The sequence below is a fragment of the Silurus meridionalis genome, chromosome 1, assembly GCF_014805685.1.
Source record: "Silurus meridionalis isolate SWU-2019-XX chromosome 1, ASM1480568v1, whole genome shotgun sequence".
NCBI classification, from domain to species: domain Eukaryota; kingdom Metazoa; phylum Chordata; class Actinopteri; order Siluriformes; family Siluridae; genus Silurus; species Silurus meridionalis.
In genome coordinates this window covers 8657627-8679231 of record NC_060884.1, presented here as the reverse complement: position 1 = coordinate 8679231, position 21605 = coordinate 8657627, and the positions used below count along the sequence as shown (strand labels likewise).

The 21605-nt window shown below is 35.6% G+C and overlaps 2 protein-coding genes across 2 annotated transcripts; one reads left to right on the top strand and one right to left on the bottom strand.

The window, feature by feature from the left end:
- Nucleotides 1–428: 428 nt before the first annotated feature.
- Nucleotides 429–12346, top strand: nelfcd (negative elongation factor complex member C/D). Its single transcript, XM_046852920.1, has 15 exons — nucleotides 429–588; nucleotides 817–926; nucleotides 2663–2772; nucleotides 4106–4215; nucleotides 4380–4487; nucleotides 4715–4867; nucleotides 7712–7842; nucleotides 9361–9526; nucleotides 9777–9911; nucleotides 10130–10269; nucleotides 10426–10540; nucleotides 10723–10818; nucleotides 11191–11331; nucleotides 11497–11626; nucleotides 11990–12346. Exons 1-15 carry the CDS (start codon nucleotides 532–534, stop codon nucleotides 12022–12024), a joined length of 1737 nt encoding a protein of 578 aa, XP_046708876.1. The 5' UTR covers nucleotides 429–531; the 3' UTR covers nucleotides 12025–12346.
- Nucleotides 12347–12388: 42 nt separating this feature from the next.
- On the bottom strand, nucleotides 12389–17660 carry ctsz (cathepsin Z). Its single transcript, XM_046852932.1, has 6 exons — nucleotides 17499–17660; nucleotides 16631–16794; nucleotides 15971–16150; nucleotides 15109–15259; nucleotides 13925–14087; nucleotides 12389–12814 (listed from the first exon to the last, which is right to left on the bottom strand). Exons 1-6 carry the CDS (start codon nucleotides 17606–17608, stop codon nucleotides 12686–12688), a joined length of 897 nt encoding a protein of 298 aa, XP_046708888.1. The 5' UTR covers nucleotides 17609–17660; the 3' UTR covers nucleotides 12389–12685.
- Between the last annotated feature and the right edge of the window lie 3945 nt (nucleotides 17661–21605).

The following is a 21605-nucleotide window of genomic DNA, read 5'->3' as shown; positions in this document are numbered from 1 at the left end:
ATGTAATCCATATATCATAGTGACATCATAAATATATAAGTACATATTGGATAAACTGGATATAAGTTAATAAATTACATTTACAGTATCTGATTATATATTTCGCAGCATGTGTTTGTTCTTCCCACACTCTGCTGTTCCAAAGACAATTTTGAGTAACATAATGGGATGAACTGTGCCCTGAAATTGATTGTGCCTATCTTACTTGGTAAGTAATCAAATATATATTCAAGGTATAGGTCCATAGGAAAGCAGCAGCCTAAAATAAAATAATTGAAGGTTTTAGACCTAGTGTGTTATGGTTCCCACTTGCTCATTAAAAGAGGAAACAGGGAGAAAGGGCTTTAGAGTTTTATCTTCTTAGAGTTTTAGTTTGTCAGTACGACCAGATGGTGGCACAAATGTTCACTATAACTAAGGACACGCTAATATGCCGTCAAATTACGTCATACGTGTGCGCCAACTGTTTAGAGTCCATACAAGCGCCTAGGAAACAAGTTAGTTGCTTTGGTTTATGACTCGCACGTAATTATGGATGAAGAATACTACAGCAGTGCAGCAGACTGGGATGGACAAGAGGCGAATGTGGTGAATAGAACTACTTATTGTAAAGCGACAGTCGTTTTATTGTTTGCTCTTGTCCTTCTTGCAGCTGCTCTCAGTCGCAGTGTAAATTCGTGTGGAAACCAGGGACGCTTTACAGTTAAAGGACATAGAAGCAACACCCGCTAGCTAACACGGTTATTCATAACTTAACCAATGTTTCTTACCATGTACCATGTACCACTGTTCTTTACCATCTACCTCTTTCTGTAGGAGGACGACGGCTACGCGGAGTCAGACGATAAAGTCCAGGAGGAGTGCTTGAAGAAGTTCTCTAGTAGGGACTACATCATGGAGCCCACAGTGTTTAACACGCTGAAAAGGTGAGTAGTGTGGCAAGCAGGAAAATATGCGGTTATGCAGCAGCTCTTTCGGAATCCAAGATGAATCTCGCTGCTTGTAAATACGACGCGATTTTTAGACACTTGACGTTAATAACGGCAAACATTCGAGAGCTCGTACCCAGCTGATCTGTCTACATCACAGCTGTAAACAAACGAATAACAAAACTCACAAATAGCTACAGTTTTTATCATACCAACTAAACGTTTCAATGCATTTTGTAATTGCATTCAATATGGGCAAAATCAATCAAGTGAAATTAAGTTGTAAACATTAAGCAAAATATAAATAAAACTGACTAATAACTTAATTTAAGAATCGTCATTGTTAATAATAATAATAATAATAATAATAATAATATAAAAATTATAAATGCATATGCAGTAAAGCTGTCAAATGGTAATGGTTAATTTCACAGACATATAAGTAGTATATATAGTATAAGTTTTTGCTTTGCTTCCTGCTGAAATACAATGTGCGAGGGTTTGAGAGTTTCCATCTCCAACAGTTCAGAGTGACCTACTGTATTTTGAAGATAGAAATCAATTTGTTTTATTGTAGAATTTAAAAAATTTTACAATTCAGAGTCACAAACCTGTAGATTATTTTGATAACATGCCACTGGAACAGAACCAAACCTCCTTATTATCAGTTAACAATAACCTCTCTGCTTAAAATATAGATAACATTAAATTTATGTTAGAACTTTAAAGTAATTTCTTTGCAGAGTCACAGGCTCTGTCAATAGAATTGAATAAGTAGGCTTGATCTTGATGCATTGTAAAATTTACATTAAAAAATGGTAGATTTTCTTCTTCTTTTGACTTCTCCCATTTATCTACATTTGCCTCTTTCACACCAACTACCTGCATGTCTGATGATTAAAGTTTATTCACATCAGTTCACAGTCAGGTCCTGTGTGCATAGATTAAAACTTTACTCAAATGACCTAATTTGATAATTATTACACCAAACAATGTTAAATCTTGATTCCATTGTCATTACAGACAACAACAATGTTGCTAAATTCTATTTTCAAATGTAACATTACAGATAAAAAAAAAAATTTATAGTATCATTTCTTTTTATTTTCTGTTCATGAAGTATCACCTCATAGCCAATTCCTTTTTTCTTTTTAAGCTAATTAAATCTTAACATTTTTTTAACAGCCTTTTGAATATTTTTTATATGGATGGAATGATAATATATTATTATTATATAAATGATAAAAAAAATTTCTCACCCTTTAAGATTCTATCCACATTTTATGTAGACCCAAAATTATTCATAATTCTGCAGTAATCAATTCTAGTGAATTGATTTGAGTCGGACGGTTTGTCTACCAATATGAAATTGCAATTACTTTAAAATTTACCTTATAATAAATGTATAAATCTTTATTTTGAGTATAGGGAACTTTACTATGAAATGATGCATGGACTTCAAGTGTTCAATCTATTTATGAATATTTTGTTGTTGGAAATTTCTTTGTGATGTAAACCATCTTTACTTAAAATAAATTTGTTGATTGATCTGTAATAACACTAACAATCATAATATTATTATTTGTTTTATTTTTTTAAATGTGGTTCTAAAAAGAGTGGATGGTTTATCCGTGGTGTGATATTGCAAGAGAAAATTAACATTTTGCCATTGACAACTTATAATATAAGTAATATACATGTTGTTTGCAATTAAATTTTTTTTACTGTTCCAGCTATTTCCAGGCAGGTGGTTCCCCTGAGCACGTTATTCAGCTCCTGTCAGAGAATTATTCTGCTGTCGCCCAAACGGTGAACCTGCTGGCTGAGTGGCTCATTCAGATGGGTAAGATTCAAACAAGATTATTGACAATAACATAAAATAAATGATGACTAGCACACACAAGCTAATACTGAAAGATAAATAAATAGTGAAGAGCAATATTTTATTATAGCATTATCTGAAAAATTTGAAGCATCCAATCAGAAAACATTCCCGGTTCCCAGTTGGGCCCACCCACAGCTCGTAAAAAGAAACGTTCATGCTAGCCGAAGCAATACATGAAAAAAAAAGACTGCTGTGTATGACGATTATTTCTTGTGTAGAGCAGATTAAGTACGCCTGCCTCAGGCCCTTTTTTCCGCATATGTACATCAATTCGTTTCTTGAAGTTGTCATTTACACTACACACTAGCTTCAATAAAGTGTTTGGATCTTTGCCACGAATTTTGTGTCATACACACAGTTATGTGAATGGCATCAGAGCTGTTTAAGTAGGAACCTACACAATATTCATTTCAGAATACAGTTACAATTTATTTGTATAGCACATTTAGCACTTTGGTCATTGTCACAAAGCAGCTTTTAGAAATATGAGTATGTAAAACATTAGACCCAATTAGTTTATCCTTATAAGTTTATTCCTTATATGTAAGCCCCTGGTGACTGTGGCCAAGAGCAATCTCACTGAGATGGCATGAAAACCTTGAGAGGAACCAGACTCAAAACTGAAACCAGGCTCATCTGGGTGACACCAAATGTCAGTTTATGTTTTTAAATGTTGAGTTTGGTTTTTAATTGTTTAGTTTTTAATTGTTTAGTTTTTAATTGTTGAGGTTATCAGATGTTCACTGAGGAAATTTGATGGCAACTGCATCCCTAAGACATTTGAACAAATTGTTAACTGCCTTAAGCTATCTTCATGGTTCCCGAAATGGAGCCATCCACAGTAGTTTTATTTATCTTTAGGCTGTTTATTTGGAACCATCCTCAGCAGAAGTGAGTGTTTCCAATTTATGAGCACTGTATCCATAGTTAGGGCATTAGGGAGTATCAGGCAGGTCCAGAAAGAAGATAGAGGAGTCAGGATCACTGGCATTTCAGGAGCATGTGGAGAAAGATATAAATCATTAGGCAGGTGGTTTTGTTTTAGTTGGCACATCAAATGATGTGTGCGAATGTAGGCAGTGACAATAGTTGGCAAATTTTGAGTTGGACTTTACTAAAAGCATATATTTTTGTGTTTAATTTTGAAAACTGTAAACTCATTATTCTGAAACTTATCATTTTATGAGACTAGTTAACTTACTTTAACAGTTAAAGCACAATTTATTGATGGTATTTAGCTTGCATTTCTACCGCTTTCTGTATAAACCATCTTCCTTACATGTGTATATAGGTGTGGAGCCAGCTCAGGTGCAGGAACGAGTAGAGAATCATCTGAAGAGCCTTCTTATCAAACACTTTGATCCACAAAAAGCAGACTCTATTTTCACAGTAGAGGGAGAGGTAAAGTAAAAAAAAAATGTATATAATTAATTAGCATTGTGATTAAATGATAGCAAGTATCAGGCATCTTAAATTGAATGTCAGTTAGATTTATTTTTTTATATATCTGTGTTCTATATGTAAATATTCAACGTGTGTAATCTGCTGTGTTTTTTCCCCCTCAGACACCAGCATGGCTAGAACAGATGATTGCTCACACTACATGGAGAGATCTCTTTTACAAATTAGCTGAAGCTCATCCAGACTGCCTGATGCTCAACTTCACAGTCAAGGTAACACAAAACCCTTTTGTAAAAATTTAAATTACATATAGTACTCTATTACATACAGTATATTATTATAGAGATTATATAGGAGTATTACAACTATTTTTAAAAGTAGCTAGTCTTTCAACTATATGTTAATTGATTTTGTTTTGTATGCTTTAGCAAAGTTACCATTACCATAAGTGATCCTGTTCTTTCTACTTTTTATGGTCATTGTTTTTCCTGATGGTCAGCTGATCTCAGATGCAGGATACCAAGGGGAGATCACGAGTGTGTCTACAGCTTGTCAGCAGCTGGAAGTTTTCTCCCGAGTGTTGCGTACCTCGCTGTCCACGCTGCTTGATGGAGGAGAACAAAACCTAGAGAAAAACTTACCTGAGTTTGCTGTAAGTCTGAGAAAATGCATTGCATTCTATCCGTTAAACTTTCTTAAAAACCTGGCAACACTAGAAACACACACATTCTGTTCCTGTTGGTTTGTATGTAATGGCTATTTATTTTAAATAGCAAGGCAGCTGCTTCTTCAGTGAGCAAAATTATTGGAATAAATAGTTAAAAAATATTTTATATTTGGTTATGTGTTGCAAGCAGGCAACACACAACCAAATATAAAATATTTTTTAAACTATTTATTCCAATACTTTTGGACATTCTTTTCACAATAGAGAGTAATCTGAAACAAGTCTTCAGTTTGGTAGGGAGCTTAATGATTAGATTCTGAAGCAATGGCTAATGGTCATGTGGTCTAAGTCTGAATTCATCTGGCTTTTTTAGCCAAATAATGGTTCAGAAAACATAAAACATCAAGTTCAGTCCTTAATCCTTTTTGAGAATCTATGCATTTGTCTTATGCTCCCTATCATCAATGTAAGATCTTGAAAAGAAATCAGTGTATCTCTGGACGGAAATAAATGTTGTCACATTGCATAAGCTTTTTTTTTTTTTTTTGCCAGGCAGTTGAGTGTTTTGTATACAGTACTATGCAAAAGTTTTAAGCAATTGGTATAAATACTGTAAAGTAAAAATGCTTTTGAAAATAACTGTTAAAAGAAGAATAAACGAACAGAGGAGAAATCCAAATCAAATGAGTATTTGCTGTAACCACCCTTAACCTGCAAAACAGCATCAATACTTCGCGGTACAATGGAACCCCGTTGTACGAGCATAATTCGTTCTTGAAAATTGCTCGTATGTTCGAACTGATTTTCCCCATAGGAATGAATGTAAAAGTGATTTAATACGTTCCGACATGTCATCCGATCACTTTCTGCACTTAAAAAGTAATTGTAGCCTATTTTTAAAAACAAATACACAGCAAATGACCGTAATATAAACATAATTTAACACTTACGCATGTGGTAGTGGTTGATTACGAGTGTGAGACGCGCACCACGCTCATAACCTCCTCGGTTTCCATGGTAATTCTATTTACTTTCGTTTTCACAGCACCATCACTGATTTTCTTGGGAGATATTTTTTAAGATTTCTAGTAAAATAAAAATATCAAACTAAAAAAAGTTACTGTGGGAGAGCATATGACTACGGGAGCCACTTTTTTTTTTTGTGTCGGTCTGCGCGTGCGCGCGCGCACACACACACACACTCTCCTCCTTAAATGCACCCTTCGATCACTTGAAAAGAGAGAACAATCATTAGGTCACATTAACTTCAGGTAAAGCAATCCCCTGCCTATCTGCTCCCGGACCCACCCTCCATTTACAAACCGCTGCTTGTTACAAACATCTTGGAGAAAGAACCGCAAATCTTTTGTGGATGTAGGTTGCCTCAAATCCTTCTCTCTCTTTATGTAATTTTAGACAGACATGATGATGTTTGCTTTGTCTACTTTGAGACAATGTTCATTGTTAAAAGAGTGTTTCCATATAAAAATGCTGTACAAATGATGTTGAGATGACGGCTCTGTGGGTGCCAAAACCATTACTTCCTGGACTCCTTTTTCTTCTAAATGTGGAAGATAGTTTTTATTGACATTGGCTGTATGTTTAAGTTTGTTGTCGTTTTGGCCTAATCAGACACCTCCCTTATGGAATTGCATGATGAATCAGTATCTGACATTATCTCGACCAAATCTCCAACTCAATATGCAAAAATGCAGCTCGAACTTGCAAGAAACCTCTACCTTGCTTCACTGTTGCCAATCATTATTGTCCCACGTTCCAGCCCTTCAAGCAAAACATCTTGACTCACCAGTCCAGTTCCTCGGGACCTATGTTTTCATGTATATTTGAGTCACTTTGCCATGAAGACCACTTCCGGACAGACTTCTCTAGACTGTACCACTGGTTTCCACCAGATATTTGCTGATGGTGCTGCAGGACATCTTGCAATGTTTAAAAAGGAAGTAAACATTGTGTCTTTTATCTACTGCATTAAGTTTCCTTGGCTGCCCACTGTATCTACGGTCCTAAGCATCGCCCATTTGTTTGTGCTTCGCTTAAGACAATAGCACATCTTGAGACCTCAGTTTGTTTTTAAATCTTTCCCTGGGAGAGACCTTGTCTCTCCAAAGTTTAACTACCATGGGTCTTGTTTTTGTTTAAGTACCTTGAGCGGTTTAACTACCTTGAGTCTTGTTTCTGTGTCTGGTCTTGCCATAGAGTAGGAGTTTGGCTGTTCCTCAGTTTTAATCCTCATTCACAGCTGTTTCTTTTTCAGTTAATGACTTATTAACCAATTATACTAAGCTGGTGCTAATGATCATCAATTTGATATATGAATCTGATCTAGATTTAGATCATATTTTCTTCTGTTCACTCACTTTACATCACAGTACTGTATGTGTATGTAAATGTAATAAAAGCACATGGGCTGTAAACCCCCCCCCCCCCCCCCCCCAAAAAATAAATAAATAAATAAATAAATAAAATAATAATTCAAAGATGACATAATCCATTACTGAAGGAAGTTTTTATATAGCTACATTTGTCGAGCATTAGATTTAGCATATTTATCATGTTATTCTAGTTTCTTTATGTTTAGTTTGATGTGCTACTTGGCAATATAAATTAGGCATGGCACATAACTAACTAGCAAGCTCCGCTTGTTAAATAAAAACAGCTAACTCCAGAGTCCTATATTTTACTCAGGGGTTTATGGAATGGAAAATAAGAAAAGCCCTTAATTGCTCCCATTTTTAAATATATATTTTCGTATATTTTTTTTGTCAAATCTACTGCATTAATTGCTTGTGTGTTTTGTCTGTTGAGCAGAAGATGGTGTGTCATGGTGAGCACACATACCTTTTTGCTCAGGCTATGATGTCCATTCTGGCACAGGAGGAGCAGGGAGGATCGGTTGTGCGTCGCATTGGGCAGGAAGTGCAAAAGTTTGCCCTTCAGAGGTGCAGTATAATAGTTATAATAGTCATATTTTAATATACAGGTTAATACTTAAAAAAAAAAAAAAAAAAGTACAAATACTGGATGATTTAAAGAATGATTTAATGAGTTGACTAAACATTTCCAATGTTGCATCATTTTAATAGTAGTTTTAAATTAACAATTATTATTATTATTAATATTATAATTATTTTTAGGGGGACAAGTACAGAAGGTTTGCACACTTGTAAAAGCAACTCTTGACTGCAAAACTGTTCATGCCAATTGTAGTCCCAAACCAAATTGGCTTATATTCCAAACTCATGTTTATATTATAGTCCAAAGCCATCTTTATGGTTGCTAATTGGAATGATCCACAGATCTCATGAATCTTTAGGCTATCCATGTGAAGCTGTCTTCAGAGGAAGAAATTATTAATGAGGATTTCACTGATAAGTAGAGCATCAGGATTGATAAGGCAGGTGGGGAGAGTAGATTTGGTCAGGATCACTTGTAACTTCAGTCTGAGTGCATTTGCCAGCTTTGGTACTGGTGGGATGAGTTTCAGATGGACTTCATATGGAATGGGTTAGGTAAAGGTTTGCTAAGATGGCCCATTGAATCATCTACTACCAAACAATGCTGTCATATGTTAACACATGCCCATTTAGATCTCGTGATATTTGGAGCTTTAATTTTCATTTGGAGCCAGCACTAAGATGCTTATTAGTTTAAAAAAAAAAAAAGACTGAAAATAAAACATTTTGGAATTGGAAAAGGGAGAAAAACGGAAACGCAAAAAATGTCTCACCATGGCATGTACACATTTGTGATGTTTTTTTTCTTCACAAGTTGCAGGTGTTACATATAAGTGACTGCCTATATCTTTGGGGTTGTTTGTCTTATTCAGCTGGTGCAATGTGAAGCTCGTGCAGCACTCTGTAGCATAATCCTAGTGAATTCTCCACTATAAATTACACCTTTTTTTATTAGTATTAAATTACATCTTTTCATTTTAGTTAGATCTATGAAATTAATTAACAACTGAAGAGCTTTGAGGATGGATTTGGACTGTAATTTATATCAACAGTCTACTACAATGGCTCAGGACTACATTTGGCTCAGGGTTGCATTTAATCACTACTGGCTTGCTCATTAGTTGCAAGGAACAAACTTCTACATTATTTTCTAACCGTTTTATCTCTGTAAACTGCTTTGAGAGTGTCCTTTGTTAAAAGTGCTTCACAAATAAAATTCATTGACCTGAATTTAAATAAATGAGCTTTTTATCACTCACTCTTTACAGGCTGCAAGAGACTCCCATATATGATAATAAAAAGTTGTAGAAGAGGAAGCATACAATTACAGAAGGGTGCTTAAATACCTTCAAATCCTAATAAAATTTTACTGCAACAATTTTAATTAAATTTAGAAACGAATAATAAAATAAAAAAAATCTAAATTGGGTAGATTTAGATTTTATGTGTGAATTGTAACATTTAATTTTAAAACCTATTTTGTGTGCTTTGTTGTGTTCCTAGTGGTCATGATGCAAGTCAGATCACGTTGGCACTGGGAACAGCGGCAGCGTACCCACGTGCATGCCAGGCTCTCGGTGCAATGCTCTCCAAAGGGGCACTTAATCCTGCAGATATCACAGTTCTTTTCAAGATGTTCAGCAGTATGGACCCTCCACCTGTGGAATTGGTCAGAATCCACTTTAGCCAAGCTAATATGACTGTTTTGAGTTCACTTTAAAAACAGATTTGTGTTTTTACTCATCAAAACTAAAAGCTAATTATTATAATGTTAAAATGTCATCATTGCTGTCTGTTCAGCCAGTTCTCAGCTTCAACTTTCCATGTTACTTATTTCCTTCATGAAAACTACTACTAAGTGTTAGTACAAAGTTGATTTATAAAAAAGGTTAAATAAAATCACAATATTGGCTTTTTAGATCCGTGTTCCAGCCTTCCTGGATCTCTTTATGCAGTCGTTGTTTAAACCTGGAGCCAAGATAAACCAGGACCACAAACACAAATATATTCACATTCTGGCCTATGCAGCCAGTGTGGTGGAAACATGGAAGAAGGTATTAATAGAATATGTTTAAAGATTTTTACACACATATCATGCTTCATATGTTTATTTCATGAAATACTTTTCAATAAAAATAATTGATATGATATTTATAAACCAAAATTGATGTTTCATTGAAAAGTAAAATCTTAAAACAAAATTGCTTGATATTTTGATAGAATTTTACAGTATCTGTCGCTTACTTTGTTTTTGTGTTTGTTTTTAATCCAGAACAAGCGTGTAAATATCAATAAAGATGAGCTGAAGTCCACCTCCAAGGCAATAGAGACTGTCCATAATCTGTGCTGTAATGAGAATAAAGGAGCTACAGAGCTAGTGGCAGAACTGAGCACTCTGTACCAGTGCATCAGGTGAATACATTGCATATACGGTTTTCTTTTTTTATTTTTTTTATTTAGTATATACATGAACATGCACTCTAAAGACACAACTGCTCTTAATATTCAGTGTAATAACGTGCAAGGTAGATCACTGTTCTGTAACCTGATTTATTTATTTTTTGTCAGGTTTCCAGTAGTGGCAATGGGGGTGTTAAAGTGGGTAGACTGGACTGTGTCAGAACCTCGTTATTTTCAACTGCAGACAGATCACACCCCCATCCATTTGGCTTTATTGGATGAGGTGAAATTGTTGCTCTGTTAATACACTACTTCTTTATATATCACTTACTGATCTTTTGCTGCAGTTTTTGTGGTATAGTTCAAGAGGTCGTGCTCTTTTTTTGTGTGTGTTAAAACAGGATTATAAAATCAAATGACTGTATGAAAAGGTCACTTATTTGTTTCTGTGTATTTCCTCCTCAGATCAGTACATGCCATCAGCTCCTACACCCACAGGTGCTGCAGCTGCTTGTCAAACTGTTTGAAACGGAACATTCCCAACTTGATGTTATGGAACAGGTACATTTATAATGGCATACAGTTTTTCAACAGGTCAGGTTGACAGGTTTTCAACATGTCAACATTTCCTTTTATTAGACAGTTCCAGTACAGCAATTCACATAAAACTTTGTCCAGACATATTAATGTACATAAAAAGATAGATACCCATTAGTGGTTAATTTGAGACATTATACTGCATAAATGTGTGGATGGTGTGTTTATATTTGCTGCAATCGTACACACAAGTACAGCTAATTCAGCTAACAAAAAGAATCAGTGCACATTGATTTTATTTAAAGAATGCCACACAGCATGCACAATATTTATTTCCTAAATTCCTGTGTTTGTGTGTGTGTGTGTGTGTGTGTGTGTGTGTGTACACATTTATAGCTGGAGCTGAAGAAAACTTTGCTTGACCGCATGGTTCACCTTTTAAGTCGAGGGTATGTCCTGCCTGTTGTCAGCTACATACGTAAATGCCTGGAGAAACTCAATACAGACATCTCGCTCATCAGATATTTTGTAACTGAGGTGAGACTGATATTTCAGTCATGCTAGACATCAGTCTAGCATTGATTACTTTGGATTTTTCTAAACAATGCAATGAATGTATCAAAACAAGTTCCCTGTATAAAAGCTTTCATTTAACTTTTTTTTATCAAACCATTTTTCCACTACCCTTTTTTCCTACTTGAGGTTCTGGATGTGATCACGCCACCATATACCTCAGACTTTGTTCAGCTGTTTTTACCAATCCTAGAGAATGACAGTATAGCTGGAACTATACGCACTGAAGGGGAGCATGATCCTGTAACTGAATTCATTGGTGAGTAAACTGCTGCTGCAGTCAAAAACTAAATATAATAACTAAATAATGTTCCTAATGGGGTTCTGATGTAGATCAAATAAATAAGTTTATTTTTTAAATAGTAAAAGCTTCTTACACTTGCCCAAAGTGAGCCAAGACTTGAAAGACATTACTGTAATCATGTTAACATTCTGAATATTGGGCAGGAATTGCTGCCCTTTTATTTCAGTCTAATACTTACTGAAATTAGATGATACGTTCTGATTGCCATTTTATGGTGTATATATATATATATATATATATATATATGTTGTGTTATTATTTGTTAATTTTCAAGTACCCTTTCAAAACCTGATATGCTTTAATTCCATTTATTTTTAGCACACTGCAAATCCAATTTCATCATGATCAACTGAGACCAGCCAACACTTCCAAACTAAAGAAGCTCAAGATCATAAAGTTCAATTTAAAAAGTTGGTGAAAAGCTCACATGCATTAATACATGCAGTCACCATTTAATTGTCAGATCCTGTGAGGATGGCTTTACAGATAATAGAGCTGATGTTGTATTAGTGTTTTACCCATTACATTTGTGAAACACTTAATGTAAGTTATAAAAAAGTTTTGCCTTTTGTTACTGAAATGTGCTTTCTGGCAAGAATCCTGTGTGACTATTTTGATGATTGATGTTTCTTTTTGTATGACGTTTTCAGTCAATAAAAAAGGAAATTGACTTATCGTCAGTTTACTGTGACATAGTAAAAGAAGCAAATCCTGGACTCAAAATAATTCAGAGCTATATTTAAGACAAAAAAAATCTGTTCATTTACATTTTAAATCATTTTTCAAGTCCATGTTGTACATGAAAATTTTCAGTGTAAAATACATTGTTAAAAAGAATTCAAACAACATTTTGCATAATGGCAAAGATTTGTGGGTCTGATTTAAACATTAGTAAAAACATTATCTTGTGCTATTGTCAGCAGTAATAGGAGTGGCTACACACATACTCATTAGCTGAATCAAATGAATTAATTTTTTAGTAGATTTTTGGGTGCTGTCTCTGTCTTCCCCAGATCAATGCATGTATCCTTCTGGCAAAACTGGGTCACCATACATACAGTCTTCTTCTAGGGCCAGGTTATACTGACTCCCGCTGCCACCTTTATAAGCACTAGTCACGATCCTTAACCAGCCCTTTTCACCCTGGAAGGAGAACAGATAAATTAGTGTTTTTCCATGTCTGTCGTCAAAATTCACAGACCAGCTCAATACAACTAAAGTAGGGATATTGGTGGACATAGGGGGATGCACACAGTCAGCAATAATACTCAAATAGGCTTTTATTCAAGTGATTATTTGTATTCACAGGCTTAAAGTGTGCCAAGTTATTGTGCCACCTGCCTGAATTGTTTACACAAAAGCACAGAGTCATGTTGTTGGTGCCAGATGTTTGCCTCAGCAGAAAACGAGATTATTTCAACCAGGTTATCTGTTTAGTTTTGGTGATCCTTTGTTCTCTGTAGCCACCCTTTCTGATTTTTGTCTAATAGAAGTGGAACTCACAGTGGTAGCCCATTTTCCCTAAAGGTTCAACATGTGTGCATTCTGAGATGCTTTTCTGTTCACCATAGTTTTTAATCAGTGTTAATGTGAACTTTGTCAGCTTGAACCCCATCTGGCTATTCTTTGTAACTTTTGTAATATTTGGGGCCATTTTAGGGTTGTTCAGGTGATGCTTGTGGTGTGCAATTTTCAAAAATTGTGCCACATGTTCTTAATGGGACTGGGATCAGCACTTTGACTAGGCCACTGTATGATTATTTTTTTTTTGTCCTTAGGCTACTCAAATGTTGCTTTGGCATTGTGCTTGGGCTCTCTGCCCTGCAGAAAGGTGAATTTCCACCCAAGCTTGAGTTTCTTTAGACTGCAGCAGGTTCTAAAGAAATGTTTATCATTTTATTATTTATAAAGATAAGACCAGATCCCTGCTGATGAGAAGCATCCCCAAAGTATGGAGCCACCAGCATACATCACCATCAGAATGGTGCATCTTAAGATATAGAAAGTGGTCATCAGATCAGAAAACCTACATTTTCCTACATTGCAGCTGGGTAACTTTCATGCTCTCTGGGGAAACTGCAAGTAATTGCTTTTTTTGCCATTCTGTCCATACCATCCAGTCATGCAGTTGACTCTTGACTATGGACAATACTAATGCAAGCAATACTTTTTCTTAGTTACATTTACTTAAACATTGCAATATGATCATATAAATAGAAGATTAAAAAATAAAACGTATTGCATCACACTTACCCATGGCTCACCCCAGGAGTTACGGACAACCCAGAACTCCACTCCATTCTCAACACCCCAGCCAGCCACGGACACAATGTGGTTAATAAAGGGATCCGCTACATATTCAGAGTATACACCCCCAGTGTATGCATCCAGTTTGTCAGTGGCCATTATTCCACAACTAAACAAAAAAATTATATATATATATATATATAAAATAGTATATTACTGGAAGCAATAATGTTATGTAAGTAACTGGAAGCAATAATGTTATGATGAATTAAAAGCTACAATAGCAGTTGTAGTTTGTAGACTGCAATTACAAAGAGGTGATAACTTCAAGGAAGTAGACTTTATGTTAAAACTATATGGAATGTCCTGGTTACACAATTACACTTGACAATAGTAAAAGAAGAAAATTATTTATAAGGATAATGAGCAATGGTTCTCTTTTGAGTCTTTTTTTTTTTTTTTTGTATGTACCAGCACTCCTTGCTTACTCGTTGTGGATTAATTCATAAATATAATAATATCTTAACTTATTTTTATGTATGTATACACCTATCTCTATCGGTTGGTTGGTAGGGCTGCATTTTGGTAATGTGCCATAATAAATTCCATATGCAAATAAAACAATGCACCTAGGCATAGATTTGAATTGTGAAACGTACTTCAGTAATAAATGCTTTTCTTCAAGATCATCTCCGAGTTGGTATTTAGATAATGGCAATTTAATTGTTGAACATGACTGTCTAAAAAAAAAAAAAAACCCCCCAAAAACCTATTTCATTTGGCTGAGGTCTAGGGAGGGTAAAGGCCAAAATATATGAATTACACTATTATTTTATATCTAGTGGGGGTAGTGTTGATCTGAAAGAAACCGATCGCAACTAAATTAAAATGTTTCCTCGATTTGAAAACCAATCGGTATTGTATGGATTTGTGTACACATTACACTCTCCACTAAGAGGACACATGAATGCAATCATATGCCAGGAAAATATATTTGTTTGCATAATAAAGCCATTAGTTTCACTGCTGATTCAGAGTAAATACTATTAGATTTTTTTCTGTACTGAAAAATACACATAAGCATTCAATCAGAATCCGACTAATGCATCAACACGTCTTTTTTGTTGACATAAAAACAAACCAATAATAATAATAATAATAATAATAATAATAATACACTCTTTATGTACCTGATGGGTCCTCTAGCATAAATCTCAGCTTTCATCTTTTCCAGGCCATTGACCGAGCCATAGTCTCCAACCTTCCACAGAGTGTAATTCTTCACAATGTTGCACTGGCCAAATGTAGTACACGTACCACACTGATTAAATAGATTACATTCTGAAAGCAAGCATCATGAAAGCATTATCATATAATGCATGCAGGCATTTTTCCAGCAGATCCACTTAGTTTACAAACGAAAACTAAATTTGAGGTTTTGGCTGGGGTGTCTAATCTTAAATATACTACACAAGTATGGATCAGTATTTTGTGCAGGGGGCATGTCATAGAGCATTTATATATATTATAAAACTAACATTACATAACTTGTTACAGGACACAAACACAACTTGTGTACTTTAAATATTTTAGGGAAAGACCCACATATGCATGTGATGATCAAGTGTCCTCAAACTTAATCATCCATGACTTTCTGTTTGACCACTATAAAAATTATCTGACAGAATGGCCAAATTCCCTAATCATGCTTCAATATGGAAAAGACTTTAAAATGCAGAAATGAAAGATGATGGAATTTTTTTTTTTTAAATACAAAATATCTATATTTACTGTTACTGGCACATAAGGACTTTGTTTAAAATACACTATATAAGGTTTGGATAAGTGTGGCAATAATTTGGAGTTAATTGTACCACATCATATTACATCTTTAAAATAGCCTGAATCACAAGATCTATAAAATAAAAGCATTCATGAATAGTTTCTAATTTCAGACAATCATATTAGCAATGTATAACAGTTATAACTAATTTTGCCATACTGCATACATGCATCATATTTCATTCTGTGTGTTTCCATTTAAAGTCTTACTTTGGTCTTTGGCCTGATAGTTGTTGCACGTTTCATCAGGGATGCCATGACGGTTGGCATACTCCCACACGCCTGAGTGATCGCCACCATGGCAGGACCCAGCATTCCCACAGTCAATAACGTTCTGGACTGAGAGATATGCAGAAGGCCAGGCTGCCTTTCGCTTGATGTTTATGCGATCTGTATTAAATAACACAAAGTAAAACCTTTTTATAGAATTAGAAATACAAAGTCTATATTAAACACTGTACTGAGGAACCACTTCTCAATCATCTAGCCATTTTTATCCTTCTATGCAAAATAATTGATCATAATAGCAGAGCACGAGTGGTTCCTTTACCACTTCCTTGTACATAAAAAAGTACATGTAGTGCTGCCAGATCAGGTGGAAGTCATGTGTTGTATGACTTATCAAGGGGAAACGAATCTCCACCCCGCACACAGCTGTACATTTTTTAAAAGTACATTTTGAAAGTTTTACTGAATCTTATTTAATTATCAAACGCTTTTTGGAACAAATAACCTCGAGTTTTGTACACAAAATTAAATCTAAATATATTTCCATTTTTCTTCTCCGATATTATGTATTTGTACCTTTTTTATTATTATTATTTGTATAGCGCTTTTAACAATGAACATTGTCTCAAAGCAGTAGTGTACCTGCGAGTGCGCTTGTGCTACCATGAGCCCAACATGATCCACAGTACTGGGGGATGTGCTGATTGCGAGTTGTACTGACAAAGTTGGTGCCATTGATATTTCTCCAGTCCCAGGCTTTGGGGAGATCCGCAACAGTCAAATATTCATGGGGACGTGGACTGGTCCTGAGAAAATATACACATTTTAAAGTCCAACCAGAATGAGTAAATGAGCGAGTATAAAACGCCATTCGACCCTTGGCAATAAGCTGAAAAAACACCTTCCAACATTCAAAAATCATGATGCAGCTCAGCTAAGGAAGTGAATGAAGGAAGTAAATTGTGCAACAGATGAACAATACGGGAATAAAAATCTTGGCTTCTGGTATATGGGGAAACGCACAGAAAACATGATGTGTCATCTTTTTCTACACATGAACTGCATGATTTTGAAATGTGATCCACAATAAACTACATTTTGTCATTCTAATCTTGTTCAGGTTTCTATGCCATACTGTGCTTCACGGGTGTTTTATGTTCTCGCTTTCTCTTACACTTTAGAGAGAAACTATAATCCTTCATGTTCTCTGTTATCTCTGTGTTCTCTCTCTCTTTATTAAAGTCACTCCACAGTAACCTGTGACCGCTTACAGTGTTACTGAGGGTATTTTATCAGCGTGCTAAACAGCTCGTCAATCACGAATCTCGCGTTCACAGAGGGCTTTAAGTCTGTCGATCGGCATACAAAAGCACCATATTTGAAGAACAATCATATTTTCCACGAGCGCTAAGTTTCGTTTTTGTAAAACTAATACCGAAATAACGTCACATACCGATAGTCACTCTGAATTGTTTTTGAAAAAGTGAATCAAACAGATACACATCCTTACTTGACTCCCAGCTGACTTCTTTTCGGTAGAGGTTTGAAACACGGATGATCGTCGTTAAAAAAGCGTCCGGCAAAAACGCCGGACAGATAAAAGAGCAACAACCAAACCATGACGTTCTTCTACTGGTCACATTAGCGCGCGAGACAAACCTGAGCTTCATATAGCATTAGGGGCGTGGCTACATTTAGGCTACATAGGCGTGGTCATATTTCTTCGAAAGCCCCCTGGCGATGTTTACGTGTGCAGGAGATATGAATAATCTGAATAACAACATTTTTTATATAATACATCAGCGACACGTCTGATCTCCGTATTTATATATCAGAGGTGGCAAAAGTATACATATCGTTTACTTAAGTAGAAGTACAGATGTTTTAAAAGACTGACTACACTTTTTTACTCAAGGTAAAGTAAAGAAGTTTGGGCTCTGACATGTACTGATATGTAAAAAGTAGCCGTTACTACTACCTGTTTTAGTGTCACGCTGGTAACTGAACCTCACATTATATCAATGTATTAATACAAAAACTAGTATTTCTAAAAGTATTGGGTCACCTGGTCATAAGTATGGTATGTAATCGTTGAGCATTGAATTCAACATTTAGTCCCAATTTGCTCTTATTATTCCCTCCACTCTTCTGGGAATATGTTCCACTAGATTTTTGAATTGTGCTTATAAATATTTGTGTTCATCAGCCACAAGGGTGTTACAAAAGGCAGGTACTGATGTAGGTGAGGTGAGGAGGCCTGGGGTGCAGTCAGCATTCCAATTCATCCCAAAGGTGTTCAGTAGGGATGAGATCAGAGCTATAGCAGGCCACTCAAGATCTTCCTCTGGACACCCTTTTGCCTTCAGAACTGCCTTAATCCTTCATGGCATAGATTCAACAAGGTACTGGAAACATTCCTCAGAGATTTTGGTCCATATTGACATGATAGCATCACACAGTTGCTGCAGATTTGTCGGCTGCACATCCATGATGCGAATCTCCTGTTCCACAACATCCCAAATCTCTTCTGCATACCTCGGTTGTAACGAGTGGTTATTTGAGTTACTGTTGCCTTTCTATCAGCTCGAACCAGTCTTGCCATTCTCCTCTGACCTCTGGCTTCAACAAGGCATTTGTGCCCACAGAACTGCCGCTCACTGGATATTTTCTCTTTTTTGGGCCATTCTCTGTAAACCCTAGAGATGGTTGTGCGTGAAAATCCCAGTAGATCAGCAGTTTCTGAAATACTCAGACCAGCCCGTCTGGCACCAACAACCATGCCACGTTCAAAGTCACTTAAATCACCTTTCTTCCCCATTCTGATGCTTGGTTTGAACTGCAGCAGATCGTCTTGACAATGCATTGAGTTGCTGCCATGTGATTGGCTGATTAGAAATTTGCGTTAACGAGTAGTTGGACAGGTGTACCTAATTAAGTGGCCGGTGAGTATATATATATATATATATATATATATATATATATATATATATATATATATATATATATATATACTTATTTGCCATCACCAGGCCATATCCCAGATTGTAGGGTTATTCCAGCTGTCCTTGAAAACAACTTAAAGTTATTATGATGCTTTATGAATGACAAATTTAAGGTGAGTTATCCTGTGCATTTTATTGAAGTTCAAACAGGAAGTTTATAATTTATACTTTACCTGTATAGCAGTTCTACAACAGATAGAAACTATCTGACTAAACCTAAGATTTCAAATGACAGCTACATACTACAGAAATTAAGAGCCTGCACTTTTTTGCACCAATAGTTTTGAACATCTCCCTTATATATGGCCATGGGTGTTGAGGAATGTCTTTGTTTTTATTTATTTTCACATCGGTGAATCCCTCTGAATTCACATTAACCATTCCTCTTGTTGCCTTGCTCCTTGTTTGCTCCACTTGCCTACGTCTACGTCTGATAGCCAGGAAATAATACACCAGTGATATGGTTTGGAAATGTAAGAAGTAGAAAGTACAGATATTTATGTAAAAATGTAATAAGTGAAAGTAAAAAGTTAATAAGTACAGTAACAAAGTATTTCTACTACGTTACTCCCCACCTCTGATATATATTTTATATATATGTATATATATATATATATATATATATATATATATATATATATATATATATATACATATATATGTATGTATGTATATATATATATATATATATATATATATATATATATATATATATATATATATACACATACAGAGATTAGGCGTATCGTGTATCGATGTATTATGTATGTATACACACACATAACAACCAAACCATGATATATATTAGGGCTTTTAAAACGCAAATTCATTTTAGCAGCACTAATTTTATTAACTCGGGATTAATGCAGTGTGCATTTCTGTATGACCATTTTCATTTGACCATTAGAAATCTAAATAAATAAATATAAAAGAGTCGAAATTAAAACCTTTAACGCAACACACATTCACATTGTCCTTTCTTTACTTAGATATAAAATAAATAAATAAACCCCACCAAACAAATAATTTTTAATTACTAAACATTTGTTTTACTGATGCCCTAAAATTTAAATCAAGCACCAAAATCCGCCATGATGCATACATATCCGGCAATTAAAACCGTCCGTGTGGAAACACAGCAAATGTTTCACCTGGTGTCCTGGTGATTTCCCAGGCCAACAAGGCATTATACCATAATCGTATAGCAGGACTGTCAAAAGACACAAACTACAAAGTTCCTGGTTTCAACACTGAGTGGCGCTATCGTCAAAATGAAACTGAAATCATCACTTATTTTATTTGTTAAAACTTGAGTTGTTAAAACGACAGAACACTGTACGCAATGATAAATGTGTATAGATTAAAGGGACACTTCGGGCAAAATCTGACCAGTGATACATCTGTGGAACTCATGAATTCTTGTGTCTTGCAGCAGTGACAGCAGTTTATATGGCAAGATTTCCTAGTTTGAGTTTTAGGGAACCCCCTCCTGACTAAATATCTTTGATGTAGACAGAACAAACAGACAAACAAACAAAAATGGTGGCGAGATGGTGAGGAGAAGGGAATATGTGGATAATGGGGGTATGTGCTCATTATATGATGGTTTATGCAGCGAAGTCAGCTGAGGTATCTGCCTACTGCTAATAGTAAATGATTACAAAAGTTACTGACTGAAATGACTCAGTGGTTGCGTACATTTGAGTTACTGTTACATCTACACCAGTGAAAAGAGCAATAGAAATTGCAATGAGAGCAATGAAGATCTTTCGAATAATTACTGTAGCATCGTCCTAATAACTGATGCTAAACACAAGTAACTTCCATAATATTTGCTAGCAACTTTACATAAGTAGTTATCTTTGTGTTAACAGTCTTATTGGCCATCTGCCTAGTAGCAAAATGCATGAAAACAAACATAATTTTTCATAGTTCTTCGAGTAAATCTCATAGTGGCCAGCTTCCATGTGGCCCCAGTTGGTGGATGGAGTGTTACAGTGATGTTTGAAATTCTGCATGTTTCTACTATTTCCACTGACCTCTGTCCACTGTCCACTGTCCTCAACCAGAGTAACGAACATGTTATTGGTCATCTTTCTCTCCAGGGCTTTCTCTTGCTATTGCTCAGCTTACCAGGCAGCCATTGCAAAAAAAAAAAAAAAGAGTATTAGCTGTGTTAAACTATTTAACAAGGTGTGGCAAATATATTTTAAGCCATAAAACCTGTTCCTCAATACAATTCTGTCCATTGACTTCATGACTTTTTTTATTTATTTTGATAATCAGGTTTTTTGGTGTTCTTCTTCTTCTTTCGGCTGCTCCCATTAGGGGTCGCCACAGCGGATCATCCGTCTCCATACCACCCTGTCCTCTACATCTGCCTCTTTCACACCAACTACCTGCATGTCTCCTTCACCACATCCATGAACCTCCTCCTTGGCCTTCCTCTTTTCCTCCTACCTGGTGGCTCCATCTTCAGCATTCTTCTACCAATATAATTCATGTCCCTTCTCTGCACATGTCCAAACCATCTCAATCTCGCCTCCCTCACCTTGTCACCAAAACATCCTACATGTGCTGTCCCTCTAATAAACTCATTTCTAATCTTGTCCATC